Raw genomic sequence first — 24,290 nt, forward strand, 5'->3', positions numbered from 1 at the left:
GTCACTAGTTTTCAAAAAATGATTGACCGAATGATGGCATATTTGGGATGGGATGAAAATGAATGTGATCCAGGGATGATATGTAACTGGAAGTCCTAACATGTATTATAAAGAGCCAATCACATTGTTGCAAATGGCATAACTGATGTTTCATCTCAAATTAATGTTCTGTTAAGTATTTTTCAGCCTTATTTGAGAAGTTGGGGAAAATGTTCACTCTGTTTAAATATCATATTTAAACAGTTGATTCATGTTTGACAATTCTGTGTACTCCACACTGGATATCTTCCCTCATCTTTAAAGCGAGGGTGAATAGATATGAAATCATTAAACACACTGGGCCAGATGTACTAAAGCTTTTGCGCCCACTTCAGGCGTATTTGTTTCGCAACGTGCGTGTAAAATCATTGCGAGGTATGTACAAACAGGCCGCAATGATGTAAAAGTGCAAACTGCCTGTCGCAGGAGCTGAAAATGGCAAATTGCGTTTTTCGTGTCATGCATATGCATTCATGGGAGGATCCAGGGGAAAGTGGGAGTTTAGCATAAAGAGATGGGAGAGGAAGCGTAAGCGTAAGAGCGCCTAATTATGTATTCCGCGGTATGTACAAAGACTACTCCTGAAAGCGCACGTCTATTCTGCGCCTAAATACTTCCACCTTGTAAAAGCAGTTGTTACAACAGAATCGCTATTTAGAGCACCAGTTCTGTAAGTCTTTGTACTATCAAAAGCAACCTTAACTTTCGTTGGCCTTTCGAATGTCTTACTTTCACGTCATTCACTTAAACTTTCCTACTTGCTAGATTTGACCAATCTTCCATAGCCTACGTGCAAAAGTAGTTGAAGTGAGTAGAACTACTGATCTTCATTATCTCCTTGCTTGTTGACATCTTATCATGTATGGTATTATTTCATGATCTTTTGATTCTTTTTAATGTTGTCATCAGTTAACATTAAACTGCACTTGTATTTAGGCTATTCCGTTCAGTTGTGGACCTTCGTAAATAGCGGTAGGGGGCGGAGAAAGGCAGAGAAAGGCGCAGATTACACCATGAATTGAAAGTTTGATAAATACGACGTAACCTTGGGTTTGACAGCGTTCGCAATCTGTGATTTGTCCATGGCGCTGATAACGCTACGTTCGCAAATGTATGTACATCTGGCCTAAAACTGTGTCTAAAATATGACCATCTCCTGAAGCCTAATTCTTATTTCTCAGACTGAATTGTGAACAGGTACGCCAAATATGGCACAGAACCTTGTTTACATAATGAAGAGATCTCAAATAGCGCAACCGTTTCAGGGACATCTCAAACAATGACTACTGTCAGGGATGTGCACTAAGACTCTCTTTAACTGAGTATGTGGTTACCATGGAGGCGAGGATGGGGAGGAACAGGGTGGCTGTGGCCACGTTGCTGGTGCACTCGGTGAAGACGGCAATGAGGAGGCAGAGGATGATGGAGATGGCCCAGGGGGGGATGGTCTGAAGTGGGGTCATCTGATTGCCCAGCCACGTGGACAGACCTGAATTCTGGATAGGGGGAAAGAGACACTTACATTCACAGTGACACACAGAGACCCACAGAAAACCACGTCTTAAAACATCTGACAAACACACATTCACAGAAAAACATCTGAATAACTGCCAAAAACACAAAAACACACACTACATTACCCCCGCCCCCCCCACACACACACACACACCAGAGTTTCCGCTAGAAAAAAATGGTGCCGGTCAAAGTGACCGGCAGAGGTTTCGTTTTCCGGACATTTTTATGATATGCCGGTCAAATATATTATCGCTTCTTAATTAGTCAAATTGAGGAAAACTGGAGACAGGCTACTTAAAGAATGACATAATCAAGCTAGAATGCAACATGTTCATTAGCCTAACTTAAACATGCCTAACAAGATCTAGCCAGTATCTTTTCATGGACAGCAAGAGTCCGCTTCGTTCGTTGTTTTAAAAAGGCTACGTTGTTTGTTGCTGCTACCCACGTTCTCCACATCTCCAGTGGTGACTGTTTAACTTACACAGATGCGCAAATACAAGAATGAGCGCTCACACCACTACCCCCTAATACTATGCCTCTTTATTTGATAACAATAAATTAAGAAATGTTTCCTATTCTGGGAAATGTTTAGTTTATTTTTCTTTCGGCCGCGGTTCAATGATACCGTTTAATTGTGCCAGAAATTATCTGCGGACCAGTAGCCTAATCTCCTCGTTGAGGAGGCCCTAACCCTGCAGATCATAGACAGAGAACGCATAGGCCTACTGTATGCTTTGGGTAAAGAACACTTTGCATGTCCAGTGTAGGCTACACGGAGAATGACAGTGTCTTGGAGTGGCCACATCCCCCGCAACTCCACGTCCAATCACTGATTCCGACAGATACGCCCGACACTTCTGCTTTTTATCTGGTGGTGGAGTTGACCGGACACCTGAGGCTCCAGACGTTACCAATTTATCATCATCCATCGCGTCTGGTCTCTTTTAAGGCTAGTGCCTGGGCCTGGCCATGTTTGAACCCCCTCACTCATTTGTTCGTTGTTTAACATGGACGATTTAAGCGTGCGCTTCCTATTTGAAATGCAGCATATAGCGATGCGTGTTGTTTAATAGCTTACTTTTCAAACGGTAGAGCCTGTTCATTTAAAAACATAGACAGAGGACGTATAATATAGGCTTAGCCTACGTATTAAGGCTTATTCTCAAATTCAGATTGCGTTAGGGGACGGGATTATTAGCCAATTTCAATCGGACAATTTGACCGGAGAGATTTAATTTTGTCGGACATTTCATTTTTTTTCCGGCCAATGTCCGGTAATTACCGGACAACGGAAACCCTGACACACACACACACATACACACACATACACACTCACAGGCACTTATCTGAGCCTCTCACCTCACTGCCCTGGGCCAGCGCAAAGCCTCCTCCCAACAGGAGCACGATGCTCCAGGGCATCTTCTTGTGCGTCACCTTCCAGGTGAGGAGGGCAGGGTTGGCCTCACGGGGACGCTGAGAGTCTGGAGCCGTGGAGGGAAAAAATCAGATCAGGTCTGGTGAAGCCATCGTTACACATCACACAGATCCACAGATCTCCATAGAAGACCATCAGATGAGAAGACATGTTGCAAATGAAGTTTAGTTGTCTTTCATGAGTCATAGGGCGTCTTAAACTAAAGTTACAGTAACAGCTCAGTGAGGCATAGTCATCAGTAGCTTTGCTTATTTAGAGCTGACCCTGTGACCTTCCAACCGACTACCGAGATTACTAAATATACTGTTTTCTATTCACTGGCCTTGATTATAAAATGACTTCATAGCAGGCTTGTCATTAGAAACACCTCTACAGTACATGTGAATGGCGCAGTGATGAATCAGAGTGGCCTCTGACAGAGAAAAACACATATTCACAGGTGGACACATGTCTACGCTCATACTATAGTAGCAGAAGGTGCATGCACATCCAACTTAGTACAGGTGCAAAAGTAGATCCGTGAAATAAAGAAAAAGTACCCGCACTGTTGCTGCTGCTCCCGAAGTGATTTATTACACAACACCTGATGAAGACCAACATTGGTCGAAACGTTGTGTAATAAATCACTTCGGGAGCAGCAACAACAGTGTGCGGGTACTTTTTTTTAATTTTATGCTCATACTATGGATGCATTCAACCTCCCTCACGTACACACTGTAACTTTTCCAGTTTAGTCTAGATATTTTGTATGCTGCCTATGTAAAGTGTGTACAAATGACATGTTTCTCCCTACTGAATTAAGATTGTTTATATTCTTACAACGTGCTTTGGTGCATTTTTTATTTAATTGAAGTTCTGAAAGGAATTAGGAATGTCCAGTTTTTCAGTCATCCAGATAAGACTACAGATTGCAAGCAAACATTAAACACGCACGCACACACACACACACACACACACACACACACACACACACACACACACACACACACACTATTCACACAGTTCACAAAGTTGTTGTAAGAGCGTGATTTCCCCACTACGTGATTTCCATGCAGTTTGGGTAACTCACCTAGGTCAAAACTGCGTGATCCAAAACAGAAGAGGCGGGGCGGTTTGGAGGGCAGGACAAACAGCAGCACGGCCACGAACACGGCCACCGTGGCATCTGTCACATACCTGCAGAGTTACGCAGTCAAAACAGGGCAAAGAAGGCACACAAGCCAAAGAATATGTGGTAAAATGTGACAAAGGTCATATATCGTAAGTATCACATGTTTGCATACAGATTCCCAAAACACACATAGAGGCTTATGAAATGACTCAGGACAACAGTGACATGACATCTGGCAAAAGAGTTTGACCCCTCATACTCTGACACGACTTACAGGCCTGACAGGCTATTTCGAACCTCTAGGTTTAGCATTTTCACAGTGACAAACATAATTAATAAACAAATAATTAATTACATTTATAAACATTGAACATCAAAGAGTTCTCCAGGGGTAATACGAATACCAATTCAGACGCTGATCAGGTGAGGAAACATTAAGCAGTGACACAAGAGAATGTCCTCCCCTGTGTGGAATTCCGTTTCCTCCCATATCATGGGCAGGTGAATATGAGAGTCAGCTGATTTCTGTTTTGTCTTTGATAACAGGCCTCATTCACATGATTTCAGTCATTGAGTAAGATCAATGAGTCAAGAGCAGCTCATTAATGTTCAGCTCATCAACTCAGATGCAGTGGAACTGGAATAATCTGTTCCCTTTTCTTGCTCTCACGTGTAGTTTTCTGTGAGGTCCTACTACCTTATGTTTGCTTTGACCACTGAAAATCGGTCTTTCACTCTTCCATTCACAAATCTGACACGTGTGTAAAAAAAGACCTTAGCCACTCTCCCTGATAAGACCGAGCACAACACACAGTTTGCCCCTTGGCACAGATCAATGTTTGTCTTAAAGGACCAATCACATTGCTTTTCTCTGAGGTAGCATGTTTATTACTGGCAGCCATGGCACAGTGTGTTGTTATTACCAGTCATGGCACATCCATGCATGACGTAATGTAACACTTTTCTTACCAACTAGGAAACTGAATTTTGTGCCATGGAAATTTTACCACAAGCACACAAACACACACACACACATCTCCACCACCACTTGCTATCACACAACCTACTACACAGTTCTCTGTTGCCTCCATACGTACTCTTTCTCGGAGTTAAACAGGTTGGTTGCCCAGCCATCAATGAAGCCTGGCTCCCGCGTGAACCACAGCACCACCAGGAGCACAAAGAGGAACAGAACGCTGACCTCGCCGAACGACATGGTCCCTAGCCTCTTGTGCTCCTCACGGATCACGTTGTAGGCAGCCACCTCCTTCTCAGACTTATCCACTCCACAGCCCCACGTCTTCCTGAAACTGAGAGGAGAATGTACATTACGCTTGTGTGTAAGCTTGTGTGTGTGTGTGTGTGTGTGTGTGACATTGTTGTGATATTGTGTCTGTTGGTGCGTTCCAAAGGAGTGGAGGGGAGTATAGTGAAACTCACTTGAACCCTATGAAGACAAACTGCAACCAGAGCCAGGCAAAGATGAGCATGATGATCATGTTGGGAAAGGCGAAGGCGAACCAGGAGGCAAAGTTAAGGACATCACCGTTGTCTGGAAAGAGTCTAGGAAGGGAAGGGGCATGGGTTTACAGGTGTGGAGAGAACACAACATCAATGAGATCCTCTCTCTCCACACTGAAGCTTAGTGAACCCACACACCCCCCCCCACACACACACAAACAGAAAAGCCAACAAACAGAAAGACACACAAACACACACACACACACACACACACACACTCACTCACTCACTCACTCAAGTCAGTAATGATGCCTACTGAGTGGTTTAAAGCATTCTCATGGTGGTATCATGGTGTTTTATAGTGTTCCACTAACTGAGGTGAATCAGCAGATCGGATAAGTAACTAACTAACTAACTGACTAAAGAGGTCTGTCACCAAACTAAAATAAAACAGTTTGCAAAGCAAAAAGATCACTCATTTTGGAGAGTCAGTGTAGACACACAATTTAGTCATGGAAAACAGGGCAGAGTTAACATAAGGACTAGTGCTGTCAATCGATTAAAAAAATTAATCTAATTAATTACATACTCTGTGATTAATTAATCTAAATTAATCGCATATATAATTTTTGCTGTGAAAGTATTTAACATTTTTAAATTCAAATAAATCATTGAATAATCAGCATTAGTGACATTAAAGTTCAAAAACTATTTTATTATTATTTTAATAATGGCCATAATAATCTATGATATGACCTTTATATTGAATATAAAATAAATTCAAAAGTGCTTCGGGAAGAAGTTGTTTTTCACATAGAAGGTATTTCAGGTCACAGATATAACCTAGGGGACACAATGAAAATAAACACTTCCCTCAATGTCAACACTATTTCTTTGCATTGATGTGCGACTTTAGAGTTGATGAACTCCGGTGATATGCAAATTCATTGCTGCAGACATTGCAGAGGACTTTATTTTAATCAACACTTTATTTTTATCAACACCATCAGGCCGTTGTTTAAAAGTAAATGTTCCAATCAATGATCTATTCATATGTGGCCTGAAGCACATTTTCTTCTCTCTCCTTCATTTTACATGGTTACTGACTACAACGGCTCAGGGTCAAAGGTCATATGGAATCGATTAATCTGCGTTATTTTTGTTAATCAGTTATTTTTTCTCAAATTAATTAATCGAAATTAATCAGTTATTTTGACAGCCCAAATAAGGACACATTAGCAAATGAGCTATCTATAAAACTAAAATCATAGCAATTATGTTGGGAGAGTCCGTGAAAGCTCATTGGTTGTGTGGTCAGTGAGATGAGGGTGAAGGTGGTCTCCTACTGGCTCATCTGGCCGCTGAGCACCAGGTTGGGGCCGGTGCCCGTGAGCGTGGCGGTGCCGCCGATGCTGGCCGCGTAGCATACACACAACGTCAGGCCTTTACACATCCTCAGCTGCTCCTCTTTCTCCCTTTGCACCTCGTGCTCCATCTCCATAGACATCCCATTCATCACCACTAGGGGAGCCAGAGAGAGAGGGGACTTCATTTAAGTGATAAAGATAAAACCAGAGACAATTTATAACAGTAAGGGTTGTACACGCCATCACCTATCAGGTATGAAAAACTGAAACTCCAAGAACCAGAGGTGGACATCTCGGCTTCAGAAAGTAAAGGTCCTGCCATGTATTCCAGGTGATATCACTAATAATCTGATCTACCAACATGAAGAGTTGTGCTAATTACGAGCTGGTTTAGCGAATGGTTAGAACAATTAGGTGTTTCAAGAAACAGACAGAGAGAAAGAAAGGATAACAAAAAGTTAGAACAGAAAAGTGAGGGAGAAAGAGAGAGAGAGATATAGAGAGCACGAGTTTGAGTATGGATTTACCCATGGAGGTATTATATATAACTGGAGAGAGGGACTAAGTCCCGCCCCCATTCATTTCAATGCTAGGTTAGCTACTTCAGCCAAAAAAGCATGAAATTGACCGCAGCCATCTTTACGAAAATGGCGTTTCATGGGTGTTCGTTTCCGGCACCAGCTAGAATTTTTGCCTATTAGATTCCACGTTACAGACGGAGACAACGTAAGGTACAACGTTATGTCGTTGATGAAGATTGGACATTCCCTCAGAGGAAAATAAGTTGTTCGGGAACGTGCTTCACCTCGTTATAAGCGCAAATTCATTTAATTGGTTGGGATAACATATTGGGAATGGTGGTAAAGTTTGCCCTGTCTCTGAAGTCCTAGGTTATGTAATGTCATGTTCATATGTGATAATAAACTATGCGAATCAATATTGTGTCACTTTAGGCTTCACAAATAATGATCCTTAAATACTATATTTGGACAGGTTGTAGGCCTATTACGCAATAGGCTATCCAACGAAAATGACTATTAATTAAGTAGACATGGTAAACGTGTGGATAGCTGGGATTTTTTTTAGGCTACAATTGCAGGCAGACGAAATGAAGCCAATGCAAGTTAAACTTCCGATAGAAGCGCACATCCCTCGGGTATTGTGGTTCGAGCAGGCATAGAGTCTGCAACTGTTGTTGGACATTTGGCTTTTGCCTCGACTGGCAGCCTGAACATTTAAATAAAATGCATAGCCTAATCTTGTTAATGTTGCAAGAAAGCAAACGAAACTAGATGTACCGCAGAGCGGTACAAAATATGACCGCCGCCCAGTCCAGCACATGTTTTCCACAAAAATAAGTCACGCTGAAAGGCATACAGTATATGATTCTAACTGTCTCACTGTATTGCATTATGCACACTCAATTCTCACTGGTATCTGCTAGACAACAAGTACCAAAACATGATTAGTTCATAGATTTCACATGTAAAATACATTTTATACAACCCCACCCCCATCTTGCCTGTTCATAATTCTGAGAAATTCTTGAATTGTGTGCATGTACATGTACATGTTTATGTTTATGTGTGTGTGGGTGTGTGGGTGGGTGTGTGTGCGTGCATGTGCTTGTGTGTTTGCCTGTTTATGTGCCTGTGTGTGTGCATGTGCATGCATGCGTATATATGTCTACTGTGTGAGTATGTCATACGTAGGATTACTGTGAATGTATGTGTGTGCGTGTGTATCTGTTTATGCACATGTGTGCATATGGAATGGGTTTACATGACCCCTGGAGGCAAACATACGCAAAAAATTGGTCATCCTAGGCCCTACGGTTCTCAAGATATTCACAGAAAACTGTGTCTGCCCTACACTCCTTTCGGGGGTTCCAGTCCAGCGGGGGGGCTACATATCAAAACGAAAAGCGATGGTTCCATGCTATCCATGTGGGGTTACATGCCCACCAAGTTTCGTGTACCCCGGTCTTTCAGTGTCCCGGGAATCCTTGTTGGTGTACGGTCACTAAATGTACACATAAATTATTTTATTGTAAGGCCCCCCATGAACGAAAGTCCACGAAACTTGGCATGCATTCGGAGGGTGTCATAATGATCCTACACTTTCAATTTCGTGCAGTTTTGACCATGTCAGCCAGAGATATTGTGATGAAAACAGCTAATGTTTTGCTTTATAATTTTTAACTAGGTGGCGCTATACATGAAATAAGTGGTAATGGGATAGGTTGACATGCCCCCTTAAGACCAACATACAAAAAAAAGGTGGACCTCCTAGGCCCTACGGTTCTCGAGATATTCACAGAAAACTGTCTCCGGCCACCTACAGGCCAGTTGGTGTATAGTAACATAAATTAATTTATTGTGTGGCCCCCCATGAACGGAATTCCACGAAACTTGGCGTGCATTCAGAAGGTGTCATAATGATCCTACACTTCCAATTTCGTGAAGTTTTGACTATGTTAGGTCACAGATACCTGCGATTACAACACCTCATTTTTACTTTTTTGTGTTTAACTAGGTGACGCTATACATGAAATGAGTGGTTATGGAATAGGTTAACATGGCCCTTTGAGATCAACATACAAAAAAAATGGTCCTCCTAAACCCTACGGTTCTCGAGATATTCACAGAAAACTGTGTCTGCCCTACCCTCCTTTCGGGGGGTCCAGTCCAGTGGGGGGGCTACAGATCAAAATGAAAACAGGAGGTTCCATGCTATCCATGTGGGGTTACATGCCCACCAAGTTTCGTGTACCCCGGTCTTACAGTGTCCCGGGAATCCTTGACGGAAATTTGGACATGCGAAAAAGAATAAGTAATTGACATAATAACTAATTGACATTTGTTTAGTTTTAAATCACTTGGGGAGATATAGGTTACATGATCCAGATGTTGCGTTCTACAGAACTACAGCCTGTGCGTTTTAAAATAGTCTTCATACACAACGCAATGAGTAGGCTAATAATTGGATATAGGTCATTGCTATGCATCTGCCAAAGTCAGGGATTAAGGTGAAAAAAAAAATCGTTTGACTGAAGTTTTTTCAGGCCTTAAGTCATACGTTGTTCATATCTACCTATAGAGATAGCACCCCTTTTGCGGTCGCGACCTATTGGTTTTTAATGTACAAAAAGATGCAAACAGCAATGTAAAGCTAGCCTGGCAGGCCATCCTATATCATTGAAATGTATAGTCTGGAATCAAACCATTCACCTCGCTTAATCCAAGGGGCGGGCAGAGAATTGTCTTTCAAACTGCCTAGGCATGCAATAGGCCAGCGCTACGACCATATCCGTATCCGGTCGGCAAAATGGCAAATACATCCTTTTTCGAAAGGAATGACTTAAGTGCATTGTGTTTCAAAAAAAAAAAAAAGTCCAACTCCTCCAAAGTTGACGGCAACGCCGATTCAAACAACCGCTCTTCGTTCGCCATAGCCACCTTCCTTGTTGTTCGCCGTCGCAGGACTGTCGTTATCCTGTTAAGCCCGCCTTAAGACTCTCTAACGAAATAGAGCGCTGTGATTGGATGACGTCCACGGCGTCAGCCAATAGAAATCCCTATGGTTTGATACTAGACGTACAGGCTGAGCAAATTAATTTGCCGCCGCTAGGGTGCGTCTAGATTTCTAGGCTAATGTAAAGCACCAAATAAACACCAAAACGAGGCTACACGGTACTCTTAAGTTACTATATAATTAATGCCACCTACAGGTGAATGTATAAAACATAACAATCCTATGGTTTGTGTACCCTGTAGCCTCATTTTAGCCGCCAATGGCCGCGAAGGCGAATTGAGAGTGTCCTTGATTGAGATTGAGTTTTCCTGATGAACAAAACAATATTTCAATACCATCCCTGACCATTGCTGATTAGCCATTGCTGTCCTTTTCTACTGCAGCAATATTGTAGCAAGGCTTTAACTTACACTCTTATTTAATTACTTCAGGCCAAAAGTGTTTAAAGGGGAGATTTTCTTTCTTGTTAATATACAATTCAACACCAAGTAAAATCTATAAAAATCAAGTTTGCAAGACTTCACATTTCCTCATCAAAGTAACGAATCAGAACAGTCTAGATATTGTTCATATTTCCATTTGTTGCCTCATCCGCATTTAATGAAAACATGGTAATTTTGAGTTTTACAGACAACTCAGTTTTCCAATGAGCAGCAATACTGTGTGTGCTCATGCAGGAGCTCTGCGCATCTGATAACGACAATCTGGAGGGGGCGCTTGTCTTCAGCAACAGATTGTATAAGGTTGACAAGAGGTTGCGATATGGTGAGGGACAGGTCGTGTTTCGCTATGAAAGAACATGCGTAGCCTACTTTCTGAGCGCAAAAACGGTCAGCCATACATAAACGTAGCCTACCTCTGTCGTGGTGGCTAGTTGCACCAGGTAGGGAAGATGTCCTGAAGTGCACAAACGTTAACCTTATGGCGGTCTTCTGATTGTTGGTGTGCTAAAACGTTTTCCTATTGCATCCATAAACAATTTTCTTGCAGCAAACCGCGCAAAAGCAAACCCCTGGCACTTTATTTTTTTACACAATGGCTTGTTAGTTCTCCCCCGTTTCCAACAGCCGCCCATCTCCATTTATTTTTTTACTTTTGACACCTGTGCCTTCCTTTAGCAACGCATCCATGACAGCTAGTGGCCTTGCCAAATAGACGCACACAAATCATGACGCTAATATGCGAGGTTCTGGTAGGCCTACTGGTTATGGTTTTGTGCTATACATTAATAATAGCAAAGTTTTAAGTTGACAATTTTAATTGCATGGTTATTTTTTGTCAACATACGCTCACAACCTGCTGTCGTTAAAAGTGAGGCCTAAGCAAAATAGGCTACAAGGCTGTCTGTGCGTCACAAACACGACTGACCCCCTTACTCAACAGTTCGCGATATTATTATTTTATGTTAACACGCTCAGTCAAAACCTTCCGTCGCAAATTGTGAAAAACATTGTTGTACATGCCAGACGGGATAGGCATAGGCTACGGTTTATATTGCGTCGCTTTACGCATAATGTTAGTTGCATTGATTAAAAACTGTAACAATAATAGTACATCGGGTGGCATAGCAGGCTATCTGCTCAAGTCATAGGTGACACCCAAAATGAATGACCTCCCCAGACAAGAGTTTGCGATAGTAAGAAATTGTCTACATTGATGCACGGAAAGAACACAGCCTCCGAATTCGCACATAGAGCTCACAATATCATATCCAAAAAAGTTAAACGGATTGGGCAACCTCATCAGCTGTCTCGATTGTGTCACTATAATCCAACTTTAAGACCGTCCTCCAGACGTGTTCTTTTTTTTTTTAAGCAACCGCCCCAGGCCAATGAGACAAGCGTGTAGCTACAACATAAACAAAGCGAAACTCATGGCTGACGTATCTTCTTGAGCGGTCTCTGATTGAGACACAGAAAGTTCTCAAGAACACTATTAGGTCTTTAAACATTTGCCATCACACACATTCATTCGTCGGACCTAATATTTGTAGTTGCCTTAAAAAAAGGAAAAGAAAAGCAGTGTTTCCTCTACGTTTATTTCAGCATGGCGGCCCCCCACGGTTTAATTAATACCGCCACAGTATCAGAATCAGGGCAGACGCACATTTGCTTTTTAAATAATCCTGCGACGTATCCTCCCCTGTTGGCTGCCGCTCACATTGCAATTTAACAATAAGTAGCCTAAACTAGTCAGAGGTTATTATGGCCCGTCCAGTTTCAGTTCACATATGATATATTGTATTGATGTAGCCTATTTAAAGCATTAACTTTCTTCTCAGTGTTTCCTCTTCATTTAGCGGTGCCACTGCTTCAGAATTAGGGGAGACGCAAAATATTGTCCGGAAGCATAGTAGGCTAAACGCCCTCCACTGGCTGCTGAAAATTGCAGTTTATGAATAAACAGCAATGCTAATCCGAGGTACCTGTCTAGTTTTATTCCATAAATATATTGTTTTTATAGACGTTAGTGGCATGCGCTATCAAGAGCTTCCATGTGCTACGCATGTTTGTCAACATCGCAAAAACTACAATTTTTGCACAACTTGGTGGAAAGGTGTAGCACAGGCCAAGGAAAACCCATTAATTTCTGAAGCTGAATGTATAAAGTATTTCCCATATCGTAGTCTATAGGCCTAAGCTCGCTCGCAACAACAGCAAAAATTAAACTGGAGAGAGGATGTCTCCGCGAAGACACCGCTGTTACATTAGATGCGCACTCAATCGCGAATCGACGCAGTAAAAAAACGACTGCTGGTAGCAGCGAAGGTAAATTGCAAAACATTTTGTATGCACTCGCGGTGATGGCCTAGTTGCCTAATGTGAATCGTGGACTATAAAGTAAAGGAGATTTGCACCAAATAAAGGCAGTGTTGTGGGTTGTGTTTTTATAACGTGTTGGCACAAAACTTAATTTCTGTCATAAACGAAGTAAGCTAAGCGTTTCTCCATTGTCAATGTGAACTACCGGTATATTGTTCAAGCGTTCAAGTGACAATGTGGTTTAATGCATGGGTTAACCTGACGTGAGTCAGACAGAAGATGGGCCTGTCTTAGTTCCTGAATCCTGTCCCTCTCAAATCACGTTAGGCTAAATGGTGTGATTGGTGCGAGTGACACCCGACCAGTTTTTTTATACTAACCTTTTTTTTCTTGGGGGGGGGGGGGGGGGTTGCGCTGCGCTGCCGCCACTGTTTAAAAAAAATATTTTTCTCACCGTATCTGCATCGATCTCAAATATGACATTTCTAAAATCAAATTGACGGAAATACGTCGTACGACGGAGAACTTTAATCCTTGGCCAAAGTGTATGATCATAGTCAGTTACTTTAAGGTAATTGACCTTTAAGGTGACATTAACATTTTTCTTTTATCAACATTAACATTTTTCTTTTATTTACCACAAAGTCCGGTAATACAGCCTAAACCATGTAGGCATTAAGTCAAGTATCAGTAACTTAATCCAAGTTGTTAGTAGTTATGAGCTGTCATCTACCAATCAGCATGTAAAAACTGGTGCCGGAAGTTGCAACCATGTAACGCCATGTTTTAAAAAATGTCGGCGGCCAAATGCCATGCTAAGTGGCTGAAGCTAACCCTTCAAATCCTGACCCCCTGGTCTATGCTCACGGACTTTTGACCCTAATTTTACTGCCTTTCTGAAGAGCCAATCAACACATTGCTTACTGCCAACCAATCAGCGTTCTCCACCGATCACCCAGATTTTGCCGCTAAACCACAGATCTAGTTATTAAAACTGGTGGTAACAGCAAGGGCAGATAGGTCGTAACATTTGTAAATGAACACCCATAAGTATTTCTGGACAAAAATATTGCAAAGCGATTTGGTTACTTTATTTGTCATGCTTTTATCAGTTGTAACATAGTCAAAACGTTAAGAATATCATACCAGAACATGAAATAACTAGATGTACCGCAGAGCGGTACAAAATATGACCGCCGCCCAGTCCAGCACATTTTTTCCACAAAAAGAAATCACGCTGAAAGGCCTATATGATTCTAACTGTCTCACTAAATTGCATTATCCACACTCAATTCTCACTGGTATCTGCTAGACAACAAGTACCAAAACATGATTAGTTCATAGATTTCACATGTAAAATTCATTTTATACAACCCCACCTCCATCTTGCCTGTTTATAATTCTGAGAAATTCTTGATTGTTTGTGTTATGTTTATGTTATGTGTGTGTGTGTGTGTGTGAGTGTGTGTGTGTGTGTGTGTGTGTGTGTGCGTGCGTGCTTGTGTTTGTGCCTGCGTATGTGCCTGTGCATGCAAGCGTACATATGTCTACTGTGTGAGTATGTGTCATACGTATGATTACTGTGAATGTATGTGTGTGTGTGTGTGTGTATCTGTGCACATGTGTGCACATGAAATGGGTTAACATGACCCCTGGAGGCAAACATACAGAAAAAAATGGTCATCCTAGGCCCTACAGTTCTCAAGATATTCACAGAGAACTGTGTCTGCCCTACCCTCCTTTCGGGGGGTCCAGTCCAGCGGGGGGGCTACAGATCAAAACGAAAAACGATGGTTCCATGCTATCCATGTGGGGTTACATGCCCACCAAGTTTCGTGTACCCCGGTCTTTCAGTGTCCCGGGAATCATTGACAGAAATTTGGGCATGCGAAAAAAAAAAAAAAAAAATAAATAAATAAATAAAATAAAAAAAAATCTGACTAAACCTATATGACCGCCGCTTCGCTGCGCGGCGGTCATAATAACTGTAGCTGCCATAGCTATTTTAGCTGACGTTTATCGTAGTTCATAGTGCTAGGGCTAATGTAACTCGTCAGTTTGTACGTTACCCAGCGAATAAATAGGCTTAATTCATACATGTCTTAAGTTAAAGAATGGAAAGAAATAGGAAATAAAGAAAACGCTTGAACGGGTTTATCCATTTATATTCAGATCTCGCCATAGACTTTGCCTAAGCGCTTGCTTGCTTGGTAGTCTACCGTTCAGTCTGACGAGATAACCATGTGGTTGAAATACTCCCCAAACACAAAGAAAACAAAACAAAATGTACCTATGTAAGAAAATGGGATATTGTATTCCAAACAATAAACCAACAGTCCTGGAAGGGCATTACTACGGTTAAATCTCACTATAATCTCCTAGCTGTGGATGTCCCATTACAACCCATTCATTTGATTTGTCTTTTTTGCCGTCCACTAGGCTATTATTATAGGCTTGCAAAGGGTGATAAAATAAACATGTTCTCATATTATCAAATAATAATAGCAGATAAACATAAATGTGTGTACAGTATTACTGTTTATAATCATGAATGACACCACTGAATCACCCTTTCGGAAATGGAATGAATAATTCAACTATTTCGTCAACATTACTGCTAGCTAGAAGCTAACCTATAACGTTACAGTCTAAAAAGCAGATGGGATAGCTAACGTTAACATTATGGCTCCGCTTCAACCCTTTTTTCACAGTATAAATTGAGCTACCACGTCACTCTTAATTAAGTTATAATTTTGCAACCCCAATTAAAGAGTATACCAGATCATTTCTAATAAGACATTATAGACGGGCTCTGAGTATACTCTTTGATATGAAGCCAATCTGTTTAGCACCAAAATCTGGGTGGTCAGTGGGAAACGTTGATTGGTTGGCAGTAAGCAATGTGTTGATTGGCTCTTCAGAAAGGCAGTAAAATTAGCATTGCAAATCAGTTTCACAAGCTCGTACTTTCAGTGTTGCGCAGGAAAGCATCGCGTAGCGTCGCGTAGGAGATTCACACACGTACAAAGTATTTGTCCAGGTACATATTTTTTCCACACGTGTACAAAATATTTTTACAGATCCGCATTTCCCCCCCGACATATGTATAAAACATTTCTACAGATACACATTTCTTTCACACAAGTACATAATATTTCTACAGGTACATATTTTTTTCACACATGTACAAAATATTTCTACAGGTACGAAATTTCTTTGCACATGCAGAACTCCTTTTGCACAGCTGCAAAACTTTATTACACATGTGAACATCTTTTCACAAGCTCTCAATATTAAAGACCCTATTTTGACTCCATACATAAGAGTAACATGACACTGTCCTGAACGTGTCATAAACAAGTCATAAACGTTTATGACATAACGCGTCTGTTATTAAGTGACATCGGTTTTTGTCATAACAAGTTAGGATTAGGATTAAGGTTAGGTTTAGAGTTAGGATTGGGGTTATAGGATTAGGGTTAGAGGTTAGGGTTAGGGTTAGGTTTCATGTGTCATGACAGTGTCATGTGTTCATGACAGTGTCAAGTCACTCTTATGTCAATACTGTCAAGTAAAGTGTTACCGTTACATCATTATAAACCCCCACAACAACCACCTCAACTACAAGGCTTACATCTTCCTTCCAACTTGAAAGATACGCCTTTAAGACCACATTTCCCTCATCAGCAACTTGACACCACAACCGCCCACCCTCCAAAGACAGAGAGAGAAAGAGAATGGGGCACATCAGTTCAGCATACCCCCAGGGGTCGGGGGTACCCCTAAACCCAATCCCTCCACATTTCACCAGTCAAAATATTATCATCCTTGGTGCCAGAGGAAGAGTGCGCCGACCTGAGAACACTCCTGCTGGGCAGCAGCTTTCTGAAAAACGCTGGGGGTCAGACCCAGTGCTCGAATTACGTGGGAGCCAGAGGGAGCCAAGCTCCCAGTGAGGACTGGCTCCCATGAAAACAACAAAGTAAAAAATCTGAGGGGGTCTCTCATATCTGAAGGTGTCTGGCATTGTAATTTAATCTTAAACAACGCTCATTATCCATCCCTGTGCGATGTCTTACCATTAAAGACGTTAAATTAAAATATAGGCTACTACTGGACGTAGACCTACCCTACGCTCTTGAACGCAGCATGACTGCACTTCACCACCACACCACTAGACTATATATGAGCAAACCGCATACGATGGATTTGACAGCACTCGCAAGTCCGAAGAAATCCCCCTGCTTTGATGCGAGTGTTCTGTCTATTTACATAGGCGTCCATTGGGCTAGCCTACATGGTGTGTGATACGTGCTGAAAAAGTCCTGTTTGCTGTTGAACTTGCCATAAATTCAAAGCCATAAATTATGGCCCATAATACAGCCTACTTCAATGATTGTGTGAATTGATCTGTAGCTATCCTCTGCCATTCAGCGCTCCGGAAAGTTCCCAGATATTTTGAAACACCTGTTAGCAATCTCTGATGGTGAAATATTCAATGGCTACCCGACAACATCTCAGTGCAAATTCCAAAATTGTTCCTCTATTTATTTTCACGGTTCAACACACGAGACGACGCGCCCTGTGCCAACTTTTTGAGAGACCCCCTTAAAGACGAAAACATAATTCGAGCCCTGGTCAGACCATATTTACACTCAGGGAACTCCTGCTGAGAGTCTTACCTGCCAGCACCACATGTCAAAATGGAGCATATTGATCCGTGTAATTTCATAATGAAACATATTTTGAGTAGAGCTTACTTTCCTTTATAATAATAACAATTCTAAAAGGTTATGAAAAATGACTCATTATCAAAATTGCTATCTTTGTAGTGAATCCATGAACTGCTGAAGGTCATTCCATGTTCTTTTCTTTCCTTTTTCTCTCTTTTGTGTCCTTTTCCCCATGTATTGTCTCTCTCCATTAACAAGTGTGTCCATGGCCTGTGGTAAGTATCCCTTACCTTGTCCATCGGTCTCCGCTGGCTTCTCTCCGGCCTTAGGCAGGGGGGTGCTCCTCTCCTTTCCCCCCTGGGGTCGACGGTTCAGCTGCTCCAGCACGGCTTGCACGATGGGCACCATCATGGCGGTGGTGGCCGTGTTGCTGATCCACATGGACAGGAAGGCCGTCACACCCATGAAGCCCAGCATTAGTCTGGGGAAGACATATGTTAGAAACACATTTAGTCCTTCAGCAGATGGTTTTCACCCAGAGTGATGTACAGTACAGGCCAGATACAAATCTTCAATCTAACCAGTTCAGCTAAACACAAGAGGCACACGAGAGACGTGTGTGTGTGTGTGTGTGTGTGTATGTGTGTATGTGTGTATGTGTGTGTGTGTGTGTGTGTGTGTGTGTCGGTGTTGCTCACCCAGTCTTTATATTGTTAATGCTCTCACTATCATAGGCTACTGTCATTGATGTCTTGGTACATTGGGCAATACATATAAAGGGAAATATCAACAAAACAGAGAGATAGAGTGATATAGAGACAGAGTGCTAGAGACAGAGGGTAGAAGGCGTTTTTAGATAGAAATCGCGCAATAGAGGCGTGACCAATAGTAAAACTTAACATGACCGTGTGCAGTTTTTAACACAACGCCACATTGACATTGACAGCTATGGAGAGGAGTTGACATAGGCGTCAGTGTACCTGGGGATTTTTCCATCAATAATTTTGTCCTCACCACTTGTGATAACTGAAAATAAAATGCGATACAACAAAGCCTATTGGATTTGTTAATCGCCATGTTAATCATGTAGCCTGTTAATCAAATTAATGCACGAAAATAAAGTTGTGGGTTAGTGTGGGAATTTTTACCACACACAAGGGTAGTCACGTCGACCCCCCTTTTCGCCTCCGTCTATGTAAAAAGGACGGGCGTTCTGTGATAAAGGTGCATTTGCAGGAAATCCGGCAGTGTAAAAGGGGCTACAGTGACAAGAAAAGGGAGCGATAGAGACTGCCAAGCAGAGATCATTGTTCAAAGGCTGGAAAGTCAAGCAAGAGAACCTTTTTGGACAGCACTGCTCTGTTTTCTAGTATTATAGCCATAGGAGTAGCAATGACAGGTATTACGGCCTAATTAGAACCTTTTGAACCTGAAAGGATTATCTGAGTTCTTTTCAAGGCCACTTGGCAGTATTTGATGCTGAAAACAGGCACATGTTGTTATGTTCTAGTTTCTCTTCAGATACCCTTTTGGAACAACTGGACAGAGTGGCCAAAAAGTATGCAGATAAACCTTGTATGACATGTCACAATAGAGCAAACACTGATATGCACACAGCATGACAGTGGTTAGGGATTTAACGCATCCAGAACTACTGAGCCAAATATGCGGCTAATGCTACCAGTAATAAGATAAGTATATGGGCAGATGACATAAGCCACAAGTACTGTCTGAGAATCTAAGACCCAGAGAAAAAACAGATCAAATGACTACAACACAAATATACTCTTTCTGAGACACACATGCTTTGCGCTTTGAGGTGCACTTTTTGCATAAAAAACGTGCTGTATATAAAATACTTATTACTTACTAACTTATATGTTCTCCTTATATATACACATTAGGGCTGTCAAAATAACTGATTAATTTCGATTAATTAATTTGAGAAAAAATAACTGATTAAAAAAAATAACGCAGATTAATCGATTCCATTTGACCTTTGACCCTGAGCCGTTGTAGTCAGTAACCATGTAAAATGAAGGAGAGAGAAGAAAATGTGCTGACTAGATCATTGATGGGAACATTTACTTTTAAACAACGGCCTGATGGTGTTGATAAAAATAAAGTGTTGATTAAAATAAAGTCCTCTGCAATGTCTGCAGCAAGGAATTTGCATATCACCGGAGTTCATCAACTCTAAAGTCGCACATCAATGCAAAGAAATAGTGTTGACATTGAGGGAAGTGTTCATTTATTTTCATTGTGTCCCCTAGGTTATATCTGTGGCCTGAAATACCTTCTATGTGAAAAACAACTTCTTCCCGAAGCACTTTTGAATTTATTTTCTCAGCATATTAGGTCATATCATAGATTATTATGGCCATTATTAAAATAATAATAAAAGAGTTTTTGAACTTTAATGTCACTAATGCTGATTATTCAATTATTTATTTGAATTTAAAAATGTAAAATACTTTCACAGCAAAAATTATATATGCGATTAATTTAAATTAATTAATCACAGAGTATGTAATTAATTAGATTAATTTTTTTAATCGATTGACAGCCCTAATACACATACATACTGAGCCAATTTTCAGATTGTTTCTTACAAAATACTAAAGACAGTAGTCAAAATAGGAAATTGAAAATACATAGAATAATGAAGTGGCTCTGATAACAGTCCCCAATGTTGCTATGCACTGTATACACTTTTTACTGTTTCGCACTCTTTGCCCTGATTTATTGACTCGTCTGATCTAGATCAGCCTAGAAATCTAGACGCACCCTAGCGGCAGCAAATTAAACTTGCTGCCAGGGCTAGTCTAGCAACTCTCCGTTGGCTCGAAAAATTAAACTTCTATCAGGCCAATCAAATCGTGTATAGAGTCGTTAGGCGGGCTTAACATAATGATTGATGGCAGAGTTGCAACAGTTTGGCTTGAATTCCCTGCTAAATGAAAACAAAGAAGATGGATGTTGCTGTTGGCCAACAGTGTGACACGAGTTAAGCTTGTTTTAAGATGGCAAAAGTTTGAACTAGCCAACTAGCTCCGCTGGTGGGAAAACGCATGGGACTCAGCGCTGTGCTATTGCGTGCAGAGGGAATTTGAAAGACAACCGATTATCCCGCCCCTCGGACTGAGCACTGCGAACGGTGAGTGCCCAGACCCTACATTTAAATGTGGGTCTGGCTCGTCAGGCTAGATCTAGATATGTCTAAGCTAAAGAGTAATTCTCAGCAGTTATCATCAGCATCTGCTTTCTTATTGCACTACCACAACCACCTCTAACTAACCATCTCTAACTAGTAACCTCTATCCACCTTCACCACCCCTGAGCTCTGGGATTTCCTCCCTCAACCCCTCCATGTCTGCCTCTCTTTTCCTTTCTTCAAAGCTCATCTCAAGACGTATTTCATGTACACCTCCTCCAACACTGCATACCACATTGTTTTTTCTTATTCCCTTCACTCTTGTTTTGTTTTACTTTGATTCTGGTTTCAGAGAGGAGCTATATAAACAAAACATATTATTATTATTATTATTATTATTATCATTATTAAGTGCCTGCGCTTTAAAGGTCCAGGGGAGGGGAGGACTCACAGCGCCGGCCGGACTCCCACCAGCAGGAGGACCCGCAGGGCGATGCGCTTGTGAAGGTTCCAGTGCTCCACAGCAACGGCCACCATGAGACCCCCCACAAACAACATGTTGGTGTCTTTCAGGTACTGCATGCACACCTGAAGGAGACATATGCACACACACACACACACACCCACACACACACAAACACACAAGCATGCATACAGACGGAAAGGAAGTGGAAGTGAGATAACACAAGAACACATATTATAAACTTGATGTATAAATGGCATCTGTATGTGAAGTAAGCAATCAAACAAATGGATATGTGACACACGGACACACTGGAGTCGACTGGTAACAGAGTTTCTTATTTAGGAAGTGGAGTACAGAACTTGATACAGAAAACATTGAGACTGTGAGTGAATTCAAGTGAATAAGGTTGGAAAAGAAGATGCTATGAGTGATGTGAGATGTCAGGTGAGGTAGGACAGGTGGGGCTTACGTCTTTGGACTCCATGATGCCGAAGAGAGGGAAGAGAATAACTGGAAGTAAGGCAGTGACGGCTAGCGGCAGCACCTCAGTGCACCAGTACACCGCCATCAGTGCAATGATATATCCACAGGCTGCCTCCTGTATGCACACACACACACACACACACACACACACACACATGAAGTTGCTAGACCTGCTGTATACTGCTAAGGTGTATGGTATTGTTTTTAATGCTGATATAGACTTTAATTCTGATACAGTATATGCTTATATTATATAGTAGGCTATATGAGGAATTTTTGCATCTGATTGTCAACTTAGTGCCTGTGTAACTTTCTTTATTTCTGCAGTAGCATAGGGGAGTATTGTGTCTCATACAGTGCAGCTTCCTATTGGAGCTCACACCGCACATACTCTCACAACAAGGTTGTGGCAATCTGTGGAGACCTCACTCCTCTGTGATTGGGTTGCATGTGTGAAACTCAATTTAGAAGGCAAACCGCCTAGATAACACACACCAGGTTCAACAGCTGGAGCACATATATGCTTTTCAATAAGGTGCAAAGGTCCTGTCCTCCCTGCTGGTCAATCACTCGTTCACATGCCAAGGTGAACAAAGAACGACAGACAGACTGGACATCATATAAATATATAAATTATATAAAGATATAAATCTTTACATGTATCTATTAACAACATCCCTATCTTTACAGGGCATACTGGTATCTCATCAAAGGAGCCTTGGGTGATGGTATTATGGTTATGACAATGGTTGTGAAAAAGAGTTTTGCATTAATGATAAACTTTAAGACCATGCCAAGTTTATTTCACTGTGGGGTCAACTGAATCTGGATAAGAAGGTTCCATTGTTCAGCCACCTACATAAATGGGAGCCATTGCATAATAAGGGAAAGGTAAGATAAGGGTAAGAGCAAAAAAATGGCATCACAAAACACAACCTTTCTCCTGTAATTCAACAGTCAATATCCATAACTATAAACAGCCAGCTAGCAGCTGACTGAAGAGCAGGCCTGGCCTAGTTCTGGCCCACATCTGACATGAGTCCACACCAGGCTTAGCCTAGAAATCTAGACGCACCCTAGCGGCAGCAAATTACATTTGCTTCCAGGGCTAGTAGCAACTCTCCGTTGGCTTGTGAGCTCGAAAAATTAAACTTCTATCAGGCCAATCAAATCGTGAGTCGTTAGGCGGGCTTAACATAATGATTGATGGCAGAGTTGCAACGGTTTTGCTTGAATTCCCTGCTACTTCAAAACAAAGTAGATGGATGTTGCCGTTGGCCAACAGTGTGACACGAGTTAAGCTTGTTTTAAGATGGCAAAAGTTTGAACTAGCCAACTAGCTCCGCTGGTTTGTCAGGCTACACCAGGCTGGTTCCCCACTGGTTTCTCTCTTATGTATTCACAGTCACATTCACACAAAATTATGCATCAAATCGTAGTTTAATTTTAAGAGGTGGTTCATGGACTGGTAGAAAACTATTTACAGTTTTTCTCGATTGCTTTAATGCTTGTGTCAACTCTGACATCACGTTTTCAAAACAATTAACTCAGGAGCACTAAACATAAGCACTCTGGCCAAAATGCCACATATTGCTGGCAAAAGACTAACGCTCTCAAAACATTTAACACATGCAGCAAAAAGCAATTTTGCCTTCAAACATTACAGCTAGTCAAATCACTGTGTGATGTCAATCAATCATTACACTCTGAACAACAAAATGCAAAACATAGTTCTCAAAATGAGGAGTTTCAGCCTTCATTCTTGCTGTCTGTGTCATTTCTTTCGCATTTTTCTGGTATCAAACATACTGTGAAAATACAAAATGTACTGAATAAAAATGAATTGTATTCATTCATCCCTGTAACTGCCATTGGCATGTCCTGCTTTTGCACTGTTTTCTTCACCAAATAGGCAATAAAGTGCTTTCTCTAATGTTCCTTAGATCCATACTTGCAAATAGCAACACAGAATGGTATCTCTTATCGATAATGAATGATTGCTGATTGAAGAATTGTGCAAAGGAGATTCACACATTGACATTACAAGTTCACAATTTTGCAAGCAATATTTATTAGCTATGAATACATGTTTTAATGTTGTTAAACCAATGACTTTCAAAGGACAGACACTTCTTCATACCTCCCCTGGGCTATATGCTATTTTGCTGATCCTTGCACGTACCACCTGACACTTAACTGACACTGGACTGTTTAAAAACAGCACTCACTGATGCACTTATTCTTATACTTTTTAATAAAGTCCTATAATTGTTGAGAGAATTGTTTT

At 41.4% G+C, this 24,290-nt stretch overlaps 1 protein-coding gene across 2 annotated transcripts in view; it reads right to left on the reverse strand.

Annotated features, from left to right (window-relative positions):
• slc13a5a (solute carrier family 13 member 5a) overlaps nt 1-24,290 on the reverse strand; it is a 31,002-nt gene that overhangs the window by 5,756 nt on the left and 956 nt on the right. The window contains exons 2-10 of one of the 2 annotated variants that reach the window (XM_076274632.1): nt 21,990-22,118; nt 21,506-21,642; nt 18,191-18,381; nt 6,911-7,085; nt 5,544-5,666; nt 5,174-5,413; nt 4,089-4,168; nt 2,917-3,038; nt 1,374-1,535 (exon numbers count right to left, since the gene is read on the reverse strand). In XM_076274632.1, the coding sequence (XP_076130747.1) occupies nt 1,374-1,535; nt 2,917-3,038; nt 4,089-4,168; nt 5,174-5,413; nt 5,544-5,666; nt 6,911-7,085; nt 18,191-18,381; nt 21,506-21,642; nt 21,990-22,118 (1,359 nt within the window). The remainder of the gene's footprint in view (nt 1-1,373; nt 1,536-2,916; nt 3,039-4,088; nt 4,169-5,173; nt 5,414-5,543; nt 5,667-6,910; nt 7,086-18,190; nt 18,382-21,505; nt 21,643-21,989; nt 22,119-24,290) is intronic. The other variant, XM_076274633.1, reaches the window with a different exon arrangement.

The sequence above is a fragment of the Alosa pseudoharengus genome, unplaced genomic scaffold, assembly GCF_046254945.1.
Source record: "Alosa pseudoharengus isolate Yale_2024_CS ecotype anadromous, Long Island Sound unplaced genomic scaffold, YU_APseudo_1.1 YU_APseudo_1.1_scf_8, whole genome shotgun sequence".
Lineage (NCBI taxonomy): Eukaryota > Metazoa > Chordata > Actinopteri > Clupeiformes > Clupeidae > Alosa > Alosa pseudoharengus.